This window comes from Pristiophorus japonicus, chromosome 16, assembly GCF_044704955.1.
Source record: "Pristiophorus japonicus isolate sPriJap1 chromosome 16, sPriJap1.hap1, whole genome shotgun sequence".
Taxonomy (NCBI): Eukaryota; Metazoa; Chordata; class Chondrichthyes; family Pristiophoridae; genus Pristiophorus; species Pristiophorus japonicus.
Genome location: NC_091992.1, coordinates 96,573,277 through 96,591,503, shown reverse-complemented (window position 1 = coordinate 96,591,503; position 18,227 = coordinate 96,573,277). Strand labels below are relative to the sequence as shown.

The following is an 18,227-nucleotide window of genomic DNA, read 5'->3' as shown; positions in this document are numbered from 1 at the left end:
GCTGTTACAATAATACTGGGAATTTAAGTTGGAGATTTTTTAAACAAACGTTTTAACCTGAATAGATGGAAAAGGTTGATTGGGTCAGGGGAGGGAGGGGGGTGGGGGTTAGTACTGTTTCCTGCACTTACCTTGTTCTTTTGTTACTTTATATTAGACATAGAGAATGCATCATCTCAAATAACTGTATTCTGTGAGGTCCTATGCAACCACCCATTAACCTATGACACCAAAATAAGTGGTGGAAAATGTTTTAATTCCAGATGTTTTTGAGCACTCATTGCCTTGCAATTCACTCAAAACACTTCCCCCTTTCCTAGTTAAATAAATGAAAATATATTTAAAAATGCAGAAAGAACATGCTAAAGAAATTGAGTAACAAATGCTAAGTGTTACCTTAAATGTCTGCAAGAAAATCAAGAAACTAATAGGACACTCATAAATAACCTGAACATCAGTGTGTGCATACTTCAAGGTGCTGCATTATTTACAAAAAAATTAATTTCTCAGTTAACAGAATGTGGCATTTGGGAAGAAAAAAATGTGACATTAAACAGGACAGGCGGCATTTGAGAGATATTGTAATGATACAGTATGAATCCAAAGATTATATAATTTGTAGCTTTAACATTAGTGCAAGCCCTTCACTGAATGCTTTAATGTACTGAACAAGTATAAGTTGTCATAGATAAAGAAAACATTCAAGAACTTTTAAACACTGCACATGAGGAAATTAAGATTTAGAATAGCTGCCATGAATTACAACTGTCTGTCTGTGTTCTTTGACTTTAAGATAAGCAGAATTGTAAACCATGGGTTTTTGTTGAATAGGACATAGTAAAAGAAGTATACAATTGTATAGTTCCATCAAATTAACTCAGCTTGACCTCTGAAAGAAGATGGCAGCAGCAGTGAAGACAGCTCCATTAGGAGTCCATCTCTCTTCTCAGCTCCTCACCAAAAGCAGATGGAGCTTCCATTTAGCAAAATGCACCGTGACTCCAAGTTTATAGATGAGCATCTGGGATGTTTCCTCACGCAGTGTGAGGTACAGCACAGTCAAATCTATCAAATGCCCAAAGCTTGCAATTAATGAGTTGGAAACCTGCATTGTACACCTCTAGATGCAAGGCCCCCTGGCCTCACAAAAAAATGAAAGAATGTCTTGAGGTGTGAAGGGTCAACAGCATGTGTGCAAGATTAATGTTTAAGAATCCCAAGGTCCTGAGAGCACTGGAATTCTGCATCATAATGCTTTAAACTTTAACAATTTTATATCTATGAGACAGAAGCACAATAGAGTAAAACATTACAGAGCATTGCATTAATTGTTTCAGATGATATAGATTAAAATAAAAATGTACTCAGCTAATGCACACTAGGAATTCGGTTATGAATCATGTAGCTCTTACATCTGATACTTGCTCTTCAGCCACCTTGATAAGATAGGCCTGTTTACATTTTAACATAATAGTGGTATTTCACAAACTATTTCATTGACTCGGTTTGTTTCCCCGTTACAAGAGAGACCCAAAAACATTACTTTAATTTTAAATAAAACCAGAAATGGTTTTTGCGAAGAGGTAACTCAGTAACAAGTTGAAACAAATGACCGAATTAAAGTTACAAAAGCAAGATTTCATATTATCTATATAATTATGCTAAGTTCCCACAAGCAAAAATATCCCCAAAAATGAAAGTTATAAATATATATTTAAAAGCATGGAATACAGCGACTTCTGTTGGCCTATATTGTTGGCCCATTTCTCAAAGTCCCTGCATTGGAATGCATATAAAACATACCTTCATTGGCTGTTTGTGGCTTTGTGGATAATCTCAATGTAGCAGCTGCACAACTGCATTACCTTGGAGTATTACTAATGTTAAATTCCAGATTCATTTTTAAATGTTGCTAAAATTGTACTAATTCCATCCTTAAATTGGTTCCATGGTTATAGAATGTTATTTGAGTAAAAAGTAAACTGAAATCGGTGCAGAGAATATTTAGGTTAATATCAGCAGAACTGATGTTTGATCAAATGTTAATCAAGGTTTGAGCTGGTGAAAGGGTTAATTCAAGAAAGACAATATGATGCTTTTACAGAAAATAAAGGCTCTATTTCATAAAGTCCTTGCTGAAAGAGAGAAACACAAAATCTATGCTCACAAAGTGATGCCACGGGCAGCAATGTAAATGTGACCGGCCAAACACAACAAATTGATGAACTATTGTAAACAATCAGTTTGCATGTTAGAAGCATTTCAATTTTTCGACAACTACAGTCACTACACCAAAATGCACAGCAGGCTATCACATACTGCAAACACAAAACTGGAGAGTAGAAAACTGAAATGATCACTGATGGATTTGTGATCCCAAAATTGGACAGCATGCACTCTGCTCTATTTGACTGGAGCCCAGTGTCTGATAAGACCACATCGCTTTTCAAGTAACAGTTCAATATATTTTCTAATTATTGAGTTGACACGAGTGTCCAGGGCTGCAAAGAATCTGTGCTCTAAGCAATCCTCAAGAAAGCTAATTTTTAAGTACATTTTAGACTATTCATTTATTGTTTCTGCACTCTTCCTCTCCCCAATGATGTACATCATTCCCTCATTGGCCTCTTCCAATGGTGCTCTTAATCCACCTATTAAGGAAGAGCAAGTCAGCCTACCAAGGTTACTCATCCAATTACTTGCTCTCTCTCCTCTTGTTTCCGTTTAGTACTTCCATTTAATAGTACAACTAAGTTCATAAAATTATTGTAAGGGGAATTGCGAGCACAAAATCACTGATAGTGGATAGTAGGTACCAGAAGTAGTACGGTGAATAGCACAACTTACTGTTGCTTGTGAATATATAGAAAATATAAAATTAAAAGAAACACAAAGCTTCAGTGGGTAAAATTAGTGCAGATTAATTTCAAAACATTTATAATTTTTAAAATATGTAAATGAGAGTGCAATTGTTCTCAGTATTTTTTTTTAAATTATCAATAGGAACATAGGAACAAAAGTAGGCTATTCAATTAGAGCATGGTTGATCTGTACCTGAACTTCATATCCCTTGATACCTTTACCCGACAAAGATCTATCGACCGGTCTTGAAATGTTCAATCCCCCCAGTATCCACAGCCTTCTGGGGACCGGGGGCAGGGGGAAAGAATTTGAGATTTCTACTATCTCTCGTGTGAAAAAATGCTTCCCGATTTCACTCCTTCATGATCTAGCTATAATTTAAGATTGTACCTGCTTGCTCTGGAATCCCCCACCAAAGAAAATAGTTTCTCTCTTTCTACCCTATTGAATCCCTTTAACATTTTAATTATCATCATCATAGGCAGTCCCTCGAAATGAGTATAACTTGCGTCCATGCCAAAAAAAAGGATGAGTTCACAGGTGTTTCGAATGAAGAACCCGAACTACAACCTCAAGGGTGGAAGATGCTTGTGCGTGGATTTTTTAACGTGTGGTGGCCGTTGCACACCAGCCACCACACGGTCTTGACAGAGCTAGGTCTTGGTCCAGTGGCAAGGATTACTCAAGACAACTGGAGACCTGCTCGGCTGCACGGACCTAGTGCGCACACATATCGCAGTGTGGGCTGGTTGGTGCTGCCCCTGGGCCCCTGGCCCTGAACTCACGCCTTCCCTGGGGCCCGATCACAACATCCCTCCACAGTCTCTCTCAGCTCCTTCACCCCTCTCGCCGCTCCTGCTGTGTCTGCCCATGCTCCAATCACCGACCTGGACCTTGCTGACGTCACTCTTCGCTGCCGTTGCCCTCCTACATCAGCTCGCGCTGTACCTTGTAGTGGCCTGCCTCCACGCTGCTCCTTTTATGGCCCCGACCTGCCGCTGATGGTTTCTCGCAGGTCGGGGCCTCCATGCATTTTAAACACCTCAATTGGATCACCCCCTCAACCTTCTAAACTCAAGGAAATACAAACCAAGCCTATGTAACCTGCCCTCATAATTTAAGCCTGGTATTATTGTGGTGAATCCGCTCCAAGACGAATATATCGTTCCTGAAATGCGGTGCACAAAACTGAATGCAGTGCTCCAGATGGGATCTGACCAAAGCTCTGTACAACTGAAGCATAAATTCCTCCCTTTTATATTCCGACCCCTTTGAGATAAAGGCACCTTTTTGATTACTTTTTGTACCTGCACACTTCCTTTTAGTGACTTGTGTACATGGATACCTAAATCTCCTTGCTCCTCATATTCTGATTTACAATAGCTTGAACATCCTTTTATTAAAGCAGTGAGTGCTGACATCATAAGGGGTTTCATTATGCAGACTTACTAAGCCCAATGGTGTGAGGTTAACCATGTACAGCTGAAACATTCTGGGATTCTTCCACTTCCTAGCCCTCGATTAGCCTGTCTAAGGTTCAGTAACTCAGCACAGTTGAGAAACCAAAGCTTGTATCTCCTAGTTTGTGTTGCTCAGTATCACGCTGTGCAGTTAACCTGAACCATGTGCTTACACACATTTCCAAGGCTACAAATTAACAAAAAAAAACTGTTGAAATTCTCAAAAGTAACAAGTGCACTGCTGAATGGAGACCAACCTAATCTGTCCTCTGACCAGGGGTCTGTTCTTTGTCCTGTTCATGTTCGAGTCAAATGGTACCTCGAAGAACTATGAGAAATTACAACAGAACACAGTATTAGACATCCAGATCACAATATAAATCTGATGAAGCTAATTCAAGTCTGACACAGTGGATCAAAATGTTCGGACAAGATCAATCTACAAAGTACAACAAAAGGTTAAACCTGAAATTATACAGAATAATAAGTACACAGAAGCTCATTCATATTACTCAAACGATTTGGCCTCTGACTTAAGATGACAACTTTTCTATTGATCTAAATTGAGGACTAGAAAGCCAAACTTACAATTTGATTTTACATATTGCAACAGTGCAATACTGTCACCTAAATAAAATAGTTTCTGAATCTATCCATTGTATAGTTTTGTAAAAAAAAAACTTTAAAGAAAATAAATACAGTACTACGTTGATTTCAAAGTGAACATCCCGTAATGGGAAAATAAGAATATCGCTCGCTCTCCCCTCTCCACCATGCTCGCTATTATAAAATAAGTCACCACTTGCTGGGCGTTCCATAGTAGACCAATAGTCTGTGGTCAGGTGGGTCTAAATTGGGCTCAGGATGGTACAAAACATTGCCTGCTATTACAGTCAATGGAATTCTGTCAGGTTAAGAATGAGCATGAGCACAAAAACAGAAATATGAAACATCATTTTCCATACATAAAAATAACATAAGATTGATGATATTTAGTGCATGGTGCTATACATAGGTAGGTAGTTGATTCCCACACCATCCCCCTGCCTGCAAACTAAACTTTGCCTTTAAAAAAATACCATATTCCTGTAAAGATCATATTCTTTGTAACAGGTGGTTTGCACAAAATTAATAAATCTCAGTTTAAACCTAGTCACAAATAGACACGAGCTGAAATACAAGGACACACCATATTGTGTAATACGTGGAGGTGACAATTCCTTAAATGTTGAATTTGAGCCATTGCAAAGTAATTGCATTGACACAGTTACGTTATTCGGAATTTGAACAACAGTACAAGTGAATCACTAACAATAATTCACATGAAGCAGAGTGCAGTTAGATTGAGTGACTGAATTAAACACACGCCTGAAGTCAACCTGGGTTTGTGCCAGGCTAAAGCTACTTTCATACTACAATAAGACCTATGATAGTAGCATCTGCCCCCAGGTCTCATGCAGTCAATTCTAACTCAAAAGTAAACTTGCTGTCATTTGCTAAGATCAATGGCCCATCCAGCAAGTTAATTTTTGAGCTGCAGACAGATGTGCAGATCTTGAGAGTCATGAGCATGGGTTCCAGTTCAATAGAAAAGTAGGTTTTATTATTACGAATTCTTTCAAAGAGCAAGCACAGACACGATGGACTGAATAGCCTCCTTCTGTGCTGTAAGATTCTATGATTAACAATTTAAATTTCCTAACATCGTTCACTTTGATGAGCACAAAAAAATCCACCAAAGACAATTTCTTAAAAGGTGCAAGTAGGCTGAATTGGGACACATCTGCTTTACAGACTGAAACCATACACTCTGCTCTGCTGGTGACTGTGCTTAACTTTTGCACAATCCTTTCAAGCTCTCTGTGGCAGGACAGCAGTGATTTACAAGATGCATGTCATACTAGCAATACTGTATACTTTTTAAATAGGATCCTGAAAGGCAGACTAAACTCGAGTTCCAGGCAAAGCTAATTGGATCGTGTGCATTGGATATTCGATAGTTTCAGATTACTCGATCTCACATTGCTCTTAATGTTAAATTTAGCTGAAATGAATTGTATTGCCTGTTAACCAATGCACTTTTACAATGATTCACTGTGTAAATTCCAGTTGGTTCCAATCAAAAAATGTTTTTGAAATACAAGTTTTCTTGGATGTATCAAAAATCTATTTTCTAGGAAGACTGAACTTATAGCAGGAACACACTCTATTCGAAGGACACATGAACAGACACACATTTCGGCTCAACCGTGCTTGAGGCAACTGGTTTGCTACTTCAAAGTCCAAATATTAGAGGAAAATCCCCACAAAAAGGCACTCACTTTGACAGCTGACCTAGTACAAGGCACTAAACAGACTTAAGAGCTGTTGTGCGATGTATTTGTATGTGATTGACCCAGAACATTGTACAATCGCTGATTGGATTGCAGCTATTCTACTGACACCAGGTGCAAGTCTACAGAATACTTTGTTTTAGACCCTGCTGCAAGCCACACCTCCGAGCTTTCTTTGCTCTGTTCCGTTTATGCCAGACAGCTAATGAATCAAAGTACTTCCAGCGCACATTGTTTTGGGTACGGCTAGAACAGAATTTTGTTTCTTTGAAGCCTCATTCAATGACAAGGACTTTGAAGCTATCTTTGTGAGTGTGTAATCCTTCATGTTGGTGTTACCAGAAGTTAATGTCTTGTTTCTTCCCCCAAAAACCTCAATGTATTTTAGTCTCATTCATCCGAACAGCTGAGTGTTCACTTCCACAAATACCCAGATGTTGGTTGAGAGGGGTGGCGAAGAACTGCCCTCTATAAGGAGGGAGATGAGAGTGAAAAGTTAACAAGACAGCTGAAAACTTATGTTCCTTTGACAGAAAAGGACCAAAAGATAAAAGATAAAAGGAACTTTGTCAAAACAAATCCAGCAGGAAGTTCTTTGTCAGTAATTTCCGAAGAGCAGAGTTTTGGCAGGCAAGGGTCAGTATAACAGTCTTGTACAATTTTAAATACAATAAAATGCATCATCAGCATCCCATTGAAAGCCACTTAAAAGCAACATACAATAGACTGTGGTGGGATCCACTCAGCTAAGACACAGTTTATTATCTAGTTTACATTATTTAGATACAGGATTGTCCTGAAATCCAATCTTGCTTACCATTATATCTGTCTGAACTACAAGTTATGAATCAGCACTGATGCAAACCAGGAGTGGATTTACATCAGCTGGAAATGACTGAGGGATATTGTCAGTAGATATTGGCAGAAAATGGACCCAAAACACTTCCAAACCTTCCCATACAATCCCGTTATGGAAGAAAACACTAGAAAATTAAAATAAGTATATGTGCATTATATGTACCAGACATGCAACTTCCCTTACTTGCAACTATGGTGCCATGTATGCAATTTAATTCAGAGAAAGCAACACAAGCAATACATTATTGGAGTTTTACAGCAGTGTAATATGGGAAACTGATTCAAATTATTGCGGCTGATAAAGTGAGGGAACTGAATTAGCAATAGGAGATGGCCATCAACTTGCAAGTGTTTTGTCATAAATACTACATGGAAATTTAACTCTCTCGCAGAGACTTTTTTTTGCCTGCTAGCCCCGATGATTTTCAGTTTAATTAAAAATATTCAACGTATATTTACAGAGCCAAAAAAGCTTATCACAAGTGTAACAGTTGTTTTCAAGGCGAGAAAATCTTCTTAAGCATGTTTCACTCCAGCATAAATTGCCATAATCAGATGATCATACTGTAACTATAGAGAATAACATGGTTTAAATACTATAATTATTTCTGGGATACACTTATAATTTATTTACACAAATCGATGAATAATTGCAGAGGAGGGTTAACTTGAAAAAATGACCAATGTATATTAACATAAGAAAATATGTGATAATGGAAACATGCAATGGGGTTATTTGCTGTTCATTTATTCAAATAACTTCACATTTGTCCTAACATGATACACTATTACAAGTCAACAGGCTTGTATACTTAATGTTGACAAATCCAGTGAACTCTGATGTAATTATTAACCACAGGTCTCCTGCTCTATTTAAATAGGTAGAAGTGGAACAAGAGGTGCCTTAGTGGGCAGATTCAGCAAAACAGTAATTTAGACATGACCTTAAATCAAGAGAATGGGGCGACTAGATACTGAATTTAATGCACCTACCTATTTTGCTTAAGAACAACTCCGATTACCTATTCAATGAAACATTTCTTATTTGAATAGTTTTATTTCCACCAAGCATCAGAAACTAAATTAAATTCACAAAATGTGTTCAGCTTCTGAAATTGTCCAGCTGTAATTCATAGCAGAAATTTGATTTACTCTAAATTGAGGCTTGGAGGGGGGAGGGGAGCAGGTGCATAGGGAGGGGAAAGATCAAAGGCAGAGTAGGTGGTGGGGGGAAAAAGACAAGGCGACACTTAAGTCAGTGGGGAACTAATATGTGGTGCCATGAAGTGGAGGCGTGCCAGTTTGATTCCTTCTTCCTAATCGTCTGACTTGTGGAGCTGCTTGACCCGAATGTTAAAAGCTGAAGAGAAGTATTAGCAATGGCCTAGGAGCCAGTTGCCTGTCCATACTCTTGCTGCAGGCATGTACCCTGGCAAGAACTCAGTACAGGGTACTATAAAAAGGATTTTGCTCCTCCAACGAAAGCTTTGAGCAAAAATTATGGCAACCACCCAATTCTGAAAAAAGATAAAACTGAGCTCACGCAATCTAATAAAAAGGATATTAAAGAGTCAACTGCACTTAAAACACATCCATTAAAGATAAATCAAAAAGTTACAAACTGCATAAACAAGATCGATCAGAACCTGTGAAGCGCCCTGGGATGTCTTTCTATGTTGAAGCTGCTATATGAATGCAAATTGTTGTGACACAGTACTCCACTGTATCCTCTACATGTAAAATCAATACAAATTATTTGTCACATGCGCCTGCTATTTGACAAATAAATTACAATTTGACAAAAGCACTCAATTTTAATCGCATTTCCATCAAAATGATCTTTACTTTGAATGTTTTTTTAAAAACAGCATTTCCACATCTGTGAAAAGATCTTAGCACATTCTTTTTGCAGAAGAGCTACAAGCTGTACCTCGATTAAACAGCAGGAAGAAAGAAAACATTTACTAATCCTTTTTGTGGGATTTTAGGGGACTGTATATCAGAGACACAGTTGGAGACGGAGACATACTCAGATAGATGGTAAGTTGGAAACACAATGTCTTTAGGTACATTTCTCTTTAATCTTAGAAAAAATTATGTATGTTGGACTTGTATTATGGGACAATAGTTTACTCAGGTCATTGTTGATAATTTTAAGCCTTTACAGATAATTCCCGATGGGTTAATATTCATTTATTGTGTTTATATATATTTATCAGCTCTTTTAGCACTCTATCGACATTTGACTTGTTCCCTCTCTCCTATTATCCCAGCTGTCTTTAAACTGGCACAAAGCCTGGAGTGTATACCCATTTCCAGTATTTCTGGCTTTTAAATGCCTACATTTAGGTGCCGGACTTGACTGAGTGGTCACACTCATCTAAGTCAATAGATCGTGAGTTCAGCCCCACTGCAGACAGTTGAGCACATAATCTAGGCTGACACTTCAGTGCAGTACTGGCTGCACTGTTGGAGATGTCGTCTTTCAAGATGAGACTTTAAACTGAGGTCGCCTGCCTCCTCAGGCGGATGGAAAAGATCCCATGACACTTTCCGAAGAAAAGCATGGAGTTCTGGCCAACACTTAACCCTCGAGCAACACCACCAAAATACAGATTATCTGATCATTTATCTCAGTGCTGGACTTTGCTGGGTGCAAATTATCTGCTGTGTTTCCTACAATGCACTTCATTGGCTGTGATGCAGTGTTGGATGTCCTGATTTTGTGAAAAGTGTCTTTATTACCAGGACAAAAAGAGCAGAGGCAAGGGAAACTTATACCATCTTGATAGCACTACAACAACAACTTTTATTTACATAGTGCCTTTAACATAGTAAAATGTCCCAAGGTGTTATAAACAAAAACAGATAAATCTGACACTGAGCCACATAAGAAGAAATTACGGCAGATGACCAAAAGCTTAGTCAAAGAGGTAGGTTTTAAGCAACATCTTGAAGAAGGAAAGAGAGGTAGAGAGGTTTAGGGAGGGAGTTCCAGAGCTTTGGGCCCAAGTAGCTGAAGGCACGGCCACCAATGGTTGAGCAATTATAATCATGGATACTCAAGAGAGCAGAATTTGAGGACATCTTGTGGGGTTGTGAGGCTGAAAGAGATTACAGAGATGGGGAGAGGCGAGGCCATGAAGGGATTTGAAAACAAGGATGAGAATTTTGAAATCGAGGCGTTGCTTAACTGGGAGCCAATGTAGGTCAGCGAGCACAGGGGCGATGGGTGATCGGGACGGTGCGAGTTAGGACACGGGCTGCCGAGTTTTGGATGACCTCAGGTTATGTAGGGTAGAATGTGGGAGGCCAGCCAGTAGTGCGTTGGAGTAGTCAAGTCTAGAGGTAACAATGCCATGGATGAGGGTTTCAACAGATGAGCTGAGGCAGGGCGGAGGCGGGTAAGGTTACGGAGATGGAAATAGGCGGTTTTAGTTATGCCGCAGATATGTGGCCGGAAGTTCATTTCTTGACGTCTAGGTTGTGAGCATTCTGGTTTAGCCTCAGAAAAATGCTAGGGAGAGGGATGGAGTCAGTGGCTAGGGAATACAATTTGTGGCAGGGTCCAAAGACAACAGCTTTGATCTTCCCAATATTTAATTGGAGAACATTTCTGCTCATCCAGTACTGGATGTCGGACAAGCAGTGCGACAATTTAGAGACGATGGAGGGGTCAAGAGAAAGGTGGAGAGGTAGAGCTGGGTGTCGTCAGCGTAGGAAACTGTGGAAACTGACTCCGTGTTTTCGGATGATATTGCCAATGAGCAGCATATAGATGAGAAATAGGAGCGGGCCAAGGATAGATCCGTGGGGGACCCCAGAGGTAACTATGCGGGAGTGGGAAGAGAAGCCATTACAGGAGATTTTTTGGCTACGATTAGATAAATAAGAATGGAACCAGGCGAGTGCAGTCCCACCCAGCTTGACGATGGTGGAGAGGCGTTGGGGGAGGATGGAGTGGTCAACTGTGTCAAAGGCTGCAGACAGGTCCAGGAGGAAGAGGAGGGATAGTTTACCTTAGTCACAAATGACATCCTTTGTGACTGTGACAATGACGAGAGTCGTTTCAGTACTGTGGTAGGGACGGAAACCAGACTGAAGGGTTTCAAACATGGAGTTCCGGGAAAGATGGGCTCAAATTTGGGAGGCGACAACACGTTCAAGGACTTTGGAGAGGAAAGGGAGGTTGGAGATGGGACGGTAGCTAGCAAGCACAGTGGGGTCAAGGGTTGGTTTTTTGAGGAGAGGGGTGATGACCTCAGATTTGAAGGAGATGGGGGACAGTACCTGAGGAGAGATAATTGTTAACAATGTCGGCTAACATGGGAGCCAAAATAGGAAGTTGGGTGGTCAGCAGTTTAATGGGAATAGGGTCGAGGGAGCAGGAAATGGGTCTCATGGACAAAATGAGCTTGGAGAAGTCAAGAGGGAAGATCAGAGAGAAACTAGAGAAAGATGAGAATTTAGGGTTAGGGTACGGGGGAGTCTCAGAGGAAGTTTGGCCTGGTGGGCTAGCGGAAGGAAGGGAAATCAGAGGCAGCTGATCGGATGGTGTCAGCCTTTGAGACAAAGAAGTCCCTGAGCTCCTCACACTTCTTGTTGAAGACAGGTAGGAGGGATTTAAGAAGATAGTTAGCAGTAGAGAATAGTAGCCGGGTGTTATCTTTGCATTCCAGAATGATCCAGAAATAGTGAGCAGTTTTTGCAGACAAGAGAAGGACCCGATAATACTTTATGTGGTCCAGCCAGATTTGGCAGTGAATGGCTAAACCAGTTGTCCTCCACATTTGTTCAAGTCTGTGCCCTTTGGACTTGAGGGAGGAAAGATGAGGGCTGTACCAGGGGGAATGGCCAGGGTGAGAGAGTAATGGTTTTAATAGGGACTATGGCATCAAAGATGATTGGGAGGGTGTGGTTGAGCAGATCGGTGGCTACAGAAATGTCATGGTGAAAGGGGGGCCAAAGGCTGGACAGTTTGGAGTTGATAAGTGCAGTTGTAAGAGAGTTTGGAGAGAGCTTTTTCCAGGGGCGCATGCAGAAGGAAGTAGGGTTGGGTGGGGAAAGTGGGATGTGGGTGGACAGCGATACAAGGAAGTGGTCAGAGATGGCCTTATCTGTAATTGACACGGTAGGAATAGCGAGGCCACGAGAGATGGCAAGGTCAAGGAGGTGGCCGTGAATATGGGTTGAGGAATTCACTAAACTAAACAATTAACAAGGCTCCTTGTTGAATGGACAAAAAGTTATAAGAAGTTACACATCGCATAAGATCTCAAAAAACAGCACAAATAAACCTTCCCCTATTAACTGTCCACTGTCTCCTGAAACTCCATGGTTAGGCATCAGTTGAAATACAAATAGACTAAATCCTGAAGAACACCACCAAAAGTCCTTATGACTTTGTAACGGTGAGGTCTGACTTTACATACATTGCCCTCAATTATACCATGCACAGAAAATAATGGTTTGATTGAGCTAGGCACTACAGTGCTGCTGTAAACCTTATAATGCATTAGTGGATGATTAATCAAAATGATGATCTGATTTCTGAAGACAGTGGCTATTAATCTGCAGTAAAAGCTGGCTTTCGCTTCAGAAGCCCTTTGTTTGTGATGTCATCCATATTAGAGACAACTTGGTGCCATTAACAGTAAATGTACAGCACTTAAGACTGCATTATGTGAGCAATCGAAGAGGAGTGAAATATTTGTAAGTAATTTTTTTTAATATGTTCCTATCCTTGGATAAACACACAATTACTTCAGCAATCAAATCTACTGTCTGATCCTTTATTTATATCAATTTGGGTTGACAAATGGTGCCTCTTACATTTTCCACATTATTTTGTTTCACTGCTTCAAGCAATACGAATGTTTATCATGAACTTTTTCTAAATTAGGCACACTAAAGCAAAAGGAACTAGATAAGAGCTTATGATGCATCAAATCTCTGCCCTCTGTTTCAGTAAAACCCTTGCTGGAAATCTCACAACTGCAGAAGAACACTTTGTATTACCATATTGGATACAATAAATGTGAAATATCATATCTGCTTTTTGTTGCTGGTCGGCCAACTGGTCTTTGCTATGCTTCTATTATAAATACTGGCAGTGGAAAATAAAATGTATGCACAGGATGGGAAAAGACCACTGCAGTCCATTTGGCCAGTTGCAAAGTTTAAAAAACCCATAATATATTTCTTATATCTCTCAATGTTTCTTTCACCTATCTCCCATCACTGTCGTCTTAGACAATCCTTTTCACAAATTCACCATTCATTGTGTATAATAGTTTAATCCAAGTCATCTGTTTACCTTCTCCTCTTCCGAGCTTGACTTCATGTCCCCTGCTTAAAGTTTGTGGTATGTCAAACTACTTATTACGTTTAAATTTATCTGTCCCCTTAGAATCTTGAAAACCTTGCAGTGGCCTTCCCAAAGTTCCATGTGGTCCAGAGAAAACATTTCCAGCTTCCTCAAATGTCTCCTCATAGATTAGGTGAACTAATCCTTGGTCTCAGCTGAGTTGTCTCACTCTTAGTTTCACCAAAACCACAAAGTATGCAGTGTGGCATGGGGACTAGAATAATACACATTAACTCCAGGTTGGGTGGAGTCAATCCTCTGGCACTATTCTAGTTTCTAATTGATTAGTGAAAGAGCCCACTAAGGCATGAATGATTCCATTAACCACTTCCTTAAGTACCCACTACACAGTCTGGGCCGGGTGCCCTGACATCCATGTGCTCCAAGTCTATCCATTATCTTTTTATTTGTCATTTCCAACATTCTTCATGTTTCCTTATCCCTCCCTGGCAATTCCATCTCTGTTTTGGGAAGGGAGCCTGTGTTTCCTCTGTGACACAAAGAAATCTTTTAGGATATCTGCCATCTCTAGGTCACTTGATATCATGTCAGGGATTTGCCTTACTGGCTCTCTGACCACCTATTCCTAAATGCTGTTTCTCTGTGCTTAATATGGGGTTTTCACCAAGGTCTATCCCAGAATTTAAAAAAAATGTTGTCAAAACCATTAAGAATGTTAATTAACAAACCATCACCAGATGTCTAGCTATACGGCTGACATTTTACAGGAATGCAGTTCATGATTGCCAACGGCTGAAGGAAATGTTGGGAAGTTATCTTACATCTATGACTGGATTCCAATGTAGCATGAGCATTCAAATTACAAATGATGTGTTTTTTTCTTCCTGCCTTCCAAATTCTCAAGTTCCACAAATGGAATCCACTAACGGGAGATAAACCCTACTGGAAGAAACAAAGGCCAAGTGGTTAATTTTCTGGGATCATCAAAGTGAGGAAAGAGATACATTCTGGCTATATGAAAGGATTAAATTCTCTGAAGAACAATGGCTAAAATGCTACGTGATCTTTCATTAACTGACAGTCACAATCGATGAGAAATATTGCAGAACAATCTATCTGTAACATTGTTTGATTTTAATTAACCTCTAATATTGCTGATTGGTGACATATGGTTAGCATGAACCAAAGGGCAGTCAGATCATTAAAAATAAAACCTCTTCAACCTGTTTTCTTTGGATATTTTGGTTCTCAACTAGTGTTAATCCTCTAGGCCAGACAGTTTATCCCTTGCACCTGGTCTCTGCTCCCTCTCCACCAGGTACTGCAGCTACAAACATACAGAGAAGGATGGACAGGAAAAGACCCTCTGGTCCATCCAGCCTATCCCACACAATTGTGATGCCTTGTGCATCACAATATATGCAGTCCCTACCCCACCCAAAACCATGTGATCTCCTGGGAAAGGCGGAAGAACAGATAAAACCCAGGCCATTTGCGAGCGGGGCGGGGGTGGAATCTGGGATATTCCACTCCGACCCAAGTGATCAAAAGTAGTACAGTAGATTACTCTGGCCTGATAATTCCTTGCAGTACATATCTTTTGTGAGAGGTAATCTCCACCCCAGCCAGAAACAGGTCCAGCTCTCCCTTGAAAAAATTTAGCAAATTTGCGTTCATCATCATAGGCAGTCCCTTGGAATTGAGGAAGATTTGCTTCCACTCCTGAAGTGAGTTCTTAGGTGGCTGAACAGTCCAATACGAGAGCCACAGACTCTTATCATAGGTGGGACAGATAGTCGTTGAGGGAAGGGGTAGGTGGGACCGGTTTGCCGCACGCTCTTTCCGCTGTCTGCGCTTGATTTCTGCATGCTCTCGGCGTTGAGACTCGAGGTGCTCAGCGCCCTCTCGGATGCACTTCCTTCACTTAGGGCAGTCTTGGGCCAAGACTCCCAGATATCGATGGGGATGTTGCACTTTATCAGGGAGGCTTTGAGGGTGTCCTTGTAGCGTTTCCGCTGCCCACCTTTGGCTCATTTGCCATGAAGGAGCTCCGAGTAGAGCACTTGCTTTGGGAGTCTGGTGTCTGGCATGTGGACTATGTGGCCTGCCCAGCGGAGCTAATCGAGTGTGGTCAGTGCTTCAATGCTGGGAATGTAAGCCTGAATGAGGACACTGATGTTGGTGCGCTTGTCCTCCCAGGGGAGTTGTAGGATCTTGCGGAGACATCGTTGGTGATATTTCTCCAGCAACTTGAGGTGTCTACTGTACATGGTCCATGGCTCTGAGCCATACAGGAGGCCAGGTATTACTACAGACCTGTAGACTGCACAAGCGGGCAACCTGTTCCAGAGCTCAATTATTCTCTGGGAGAAAAAACATCCCCTGACATCTAACCTAAATCTGACCTTATATAACAGATTCATTTTCTGTTTCCATCTAAGGCCAATTGAGTGTGCACCAGATCCTGCATTTTCTGACCTCGTAGGTGCACCCTTACATAATTGGTGAGTGCTTTAAGCTCTGCGCTCTCCCTCACTCCCAGGCTGACCTGAAAACAACACTCAGATTCCCACATGACTCCGAATACTATATGAAGTAAATGGCTCCCTGGCCAGCCCCCTGAATGCAGTAGTAATCCCCTTGTCTGACCAAGACAGCTCCCCACCCACACGCCCCAACCTTGAGTACTGAAGCCAGCTACCTGCACATCCCAATTCTCAGTGCAACCTACCTCCCTTAGTCTCACCTGTCTTGAAGTAGGTGGAGCAAACACCAGGTAATTATTTAAATGTTTATGTTCTCTCCAATCAGTTTTCCAACCCTCCCAGAGCACCAAAATGGCTCTAGTCAAAGTCACAAATTACATCTTGTGATTGTGACTATGGTGCATTATCCCTCCTCAACTTAGCTAAAGCTTTTTATGTGGTCAGCCTCCTCCAATGCCTTTGTTCTGTTGTCCAGCATGGTGGGACTGCCCCTGCTTGGTTCCACTCTTACTCAACATAGTAGCAATTTCTTTCAACTAACGAGCCCAATACCTTTACCACCAACTCCATCCCCCTCCTTGGTCCTTGTATCAGACTCAACTGGACTGTTCGCAACCTCACCATCCTATCTTACCCCGAGCTGAGCTTCTGCCCCAATATTCTATCAATTCCAAAGACTGCCTACTTCCACCTCCCTATCCATTGCCTCAGCCCATGTGCTGCTAAAATCTTCATCCATGCCTTCGTCATTTCCAGACTCAACTATTCCAGTGCTCTCCTGGCTGACTTTCCATCTCCACTTTAATTAAATTTCAGCTGCCCATATCTCTCCGCTTGCCCATCTCCCCAGTGCTTCCAATTTAAAATTCTCACCATTGTGTTTAAATCCCTTCATAGCTTCACCGCTCCCCATCTCTAACTACCTCCAGCCCTACAGCTCTTCTGCTATTGAACTTGTCATTCCTCTGCCCCTGGTTTCCTTTGTCCTACTATTAGCAGCTCTGCCATCAGCCACTTAGAATCCACGCCCTGCAATTATCTAAATCCCTCTGCCTCCCCACAACTCTCTCCTCTTTTAATCTAATGCGCTTTGGGCCATCTTTATACGTTAAAGGCACGATATAAATACAAATTGTTGATGGTGACTGAGAGTTTAGTTACGGTACTTACAATATAACTTTTAAGCTTGTAATATATGTATTCATTGATCTATTGCTTTTTGATTTAATTTAAAATGTTAGAATAAATATATCAAAAAGATATGGTTGCTACCTAGCCACGATGTCGCACTAGTTCACAATACAAATCATAGAATCATAGAAATTTACAGCACGGAAGGAGGCCATTTCGGCCCATCGTGTCCATGCCGACAAGAGCTATCCAGCCTAATCCCATTTTCCAGCTATTGGTCCGTAGCCCTGTAGGTTACGGCACTTTGAGTGCGAGGGGCGGGGGAGCGGACCGGGAGGCTCTTCGGCCAGGGTTAGGGAGTGGGGGAATCAGACCGACAAAGCACTCGGGGCTAGGGACAGGGGAGCAGAGACTGGGAGGCCCTTCGGCCAGGACTAGGGGCGGGGGAACGGTCCAGCAAGCTACTCGGGGCTACGGGCGGATGGGGGAAGCAGACCGGCAAGGCACTCGGGGCTAGGGAGTGGACCGGCAGGTCACTTGGTTGGGGGGGGGGGGGGGGGGGGGTGGGGGTGGGGTGGAGAGCGTGGGCCGGCAGGTCACTTGGTTGGGGGAGGAGGGAGAGCAGACCGGCAGGTCACTTGGTTGGGAAGCGGATCGGCAGGTCACTTGGTTGGGGAAGGTGGTGGGGTGGGGGGGGGGTGAGCTGATCGGTAGGTCACTCGGTCAGGGCTAGGGGCGGGGGAGCAGACCAGGAGGCCATTTGGTCTGG

At 41.7% G+C, this 18,227-nt stretch overlaps 1 protein-coding gene across 1 annotated transcript in view; it reads right to left on the bottom strand.

The window, feature by feature from the left end:
* Positions 1 to 14,730, bottom strand: part of cox10 (cytochrome c oxidase assembly factor heme A:farnesyltransferase COX10) — a 40,437-nt gene extending 25,707 nt beyond the window's left edge. The window contains exons 1-2 of the mRNA XM_070858178.1: positions 14,663 to 14,730; positions 4,580 to 4,650 (exon numbers count right to left, since the gene is read on the bottom strand). Coding sequence (XP_070714279.1) covers positions 4,580 to 4,650; positions 14,663 to 14,695 — 104 coding nt within the window. The 5' untranslated portion in view covers positions 14,696 to 14,730. The remainder of the gene's footprint in view (positions 1 to 4,579; positions 4,651 to 14,662) is intronic.
* Positions 14,731 to 18,227: the final 3,497 nt, after the last annotated feature.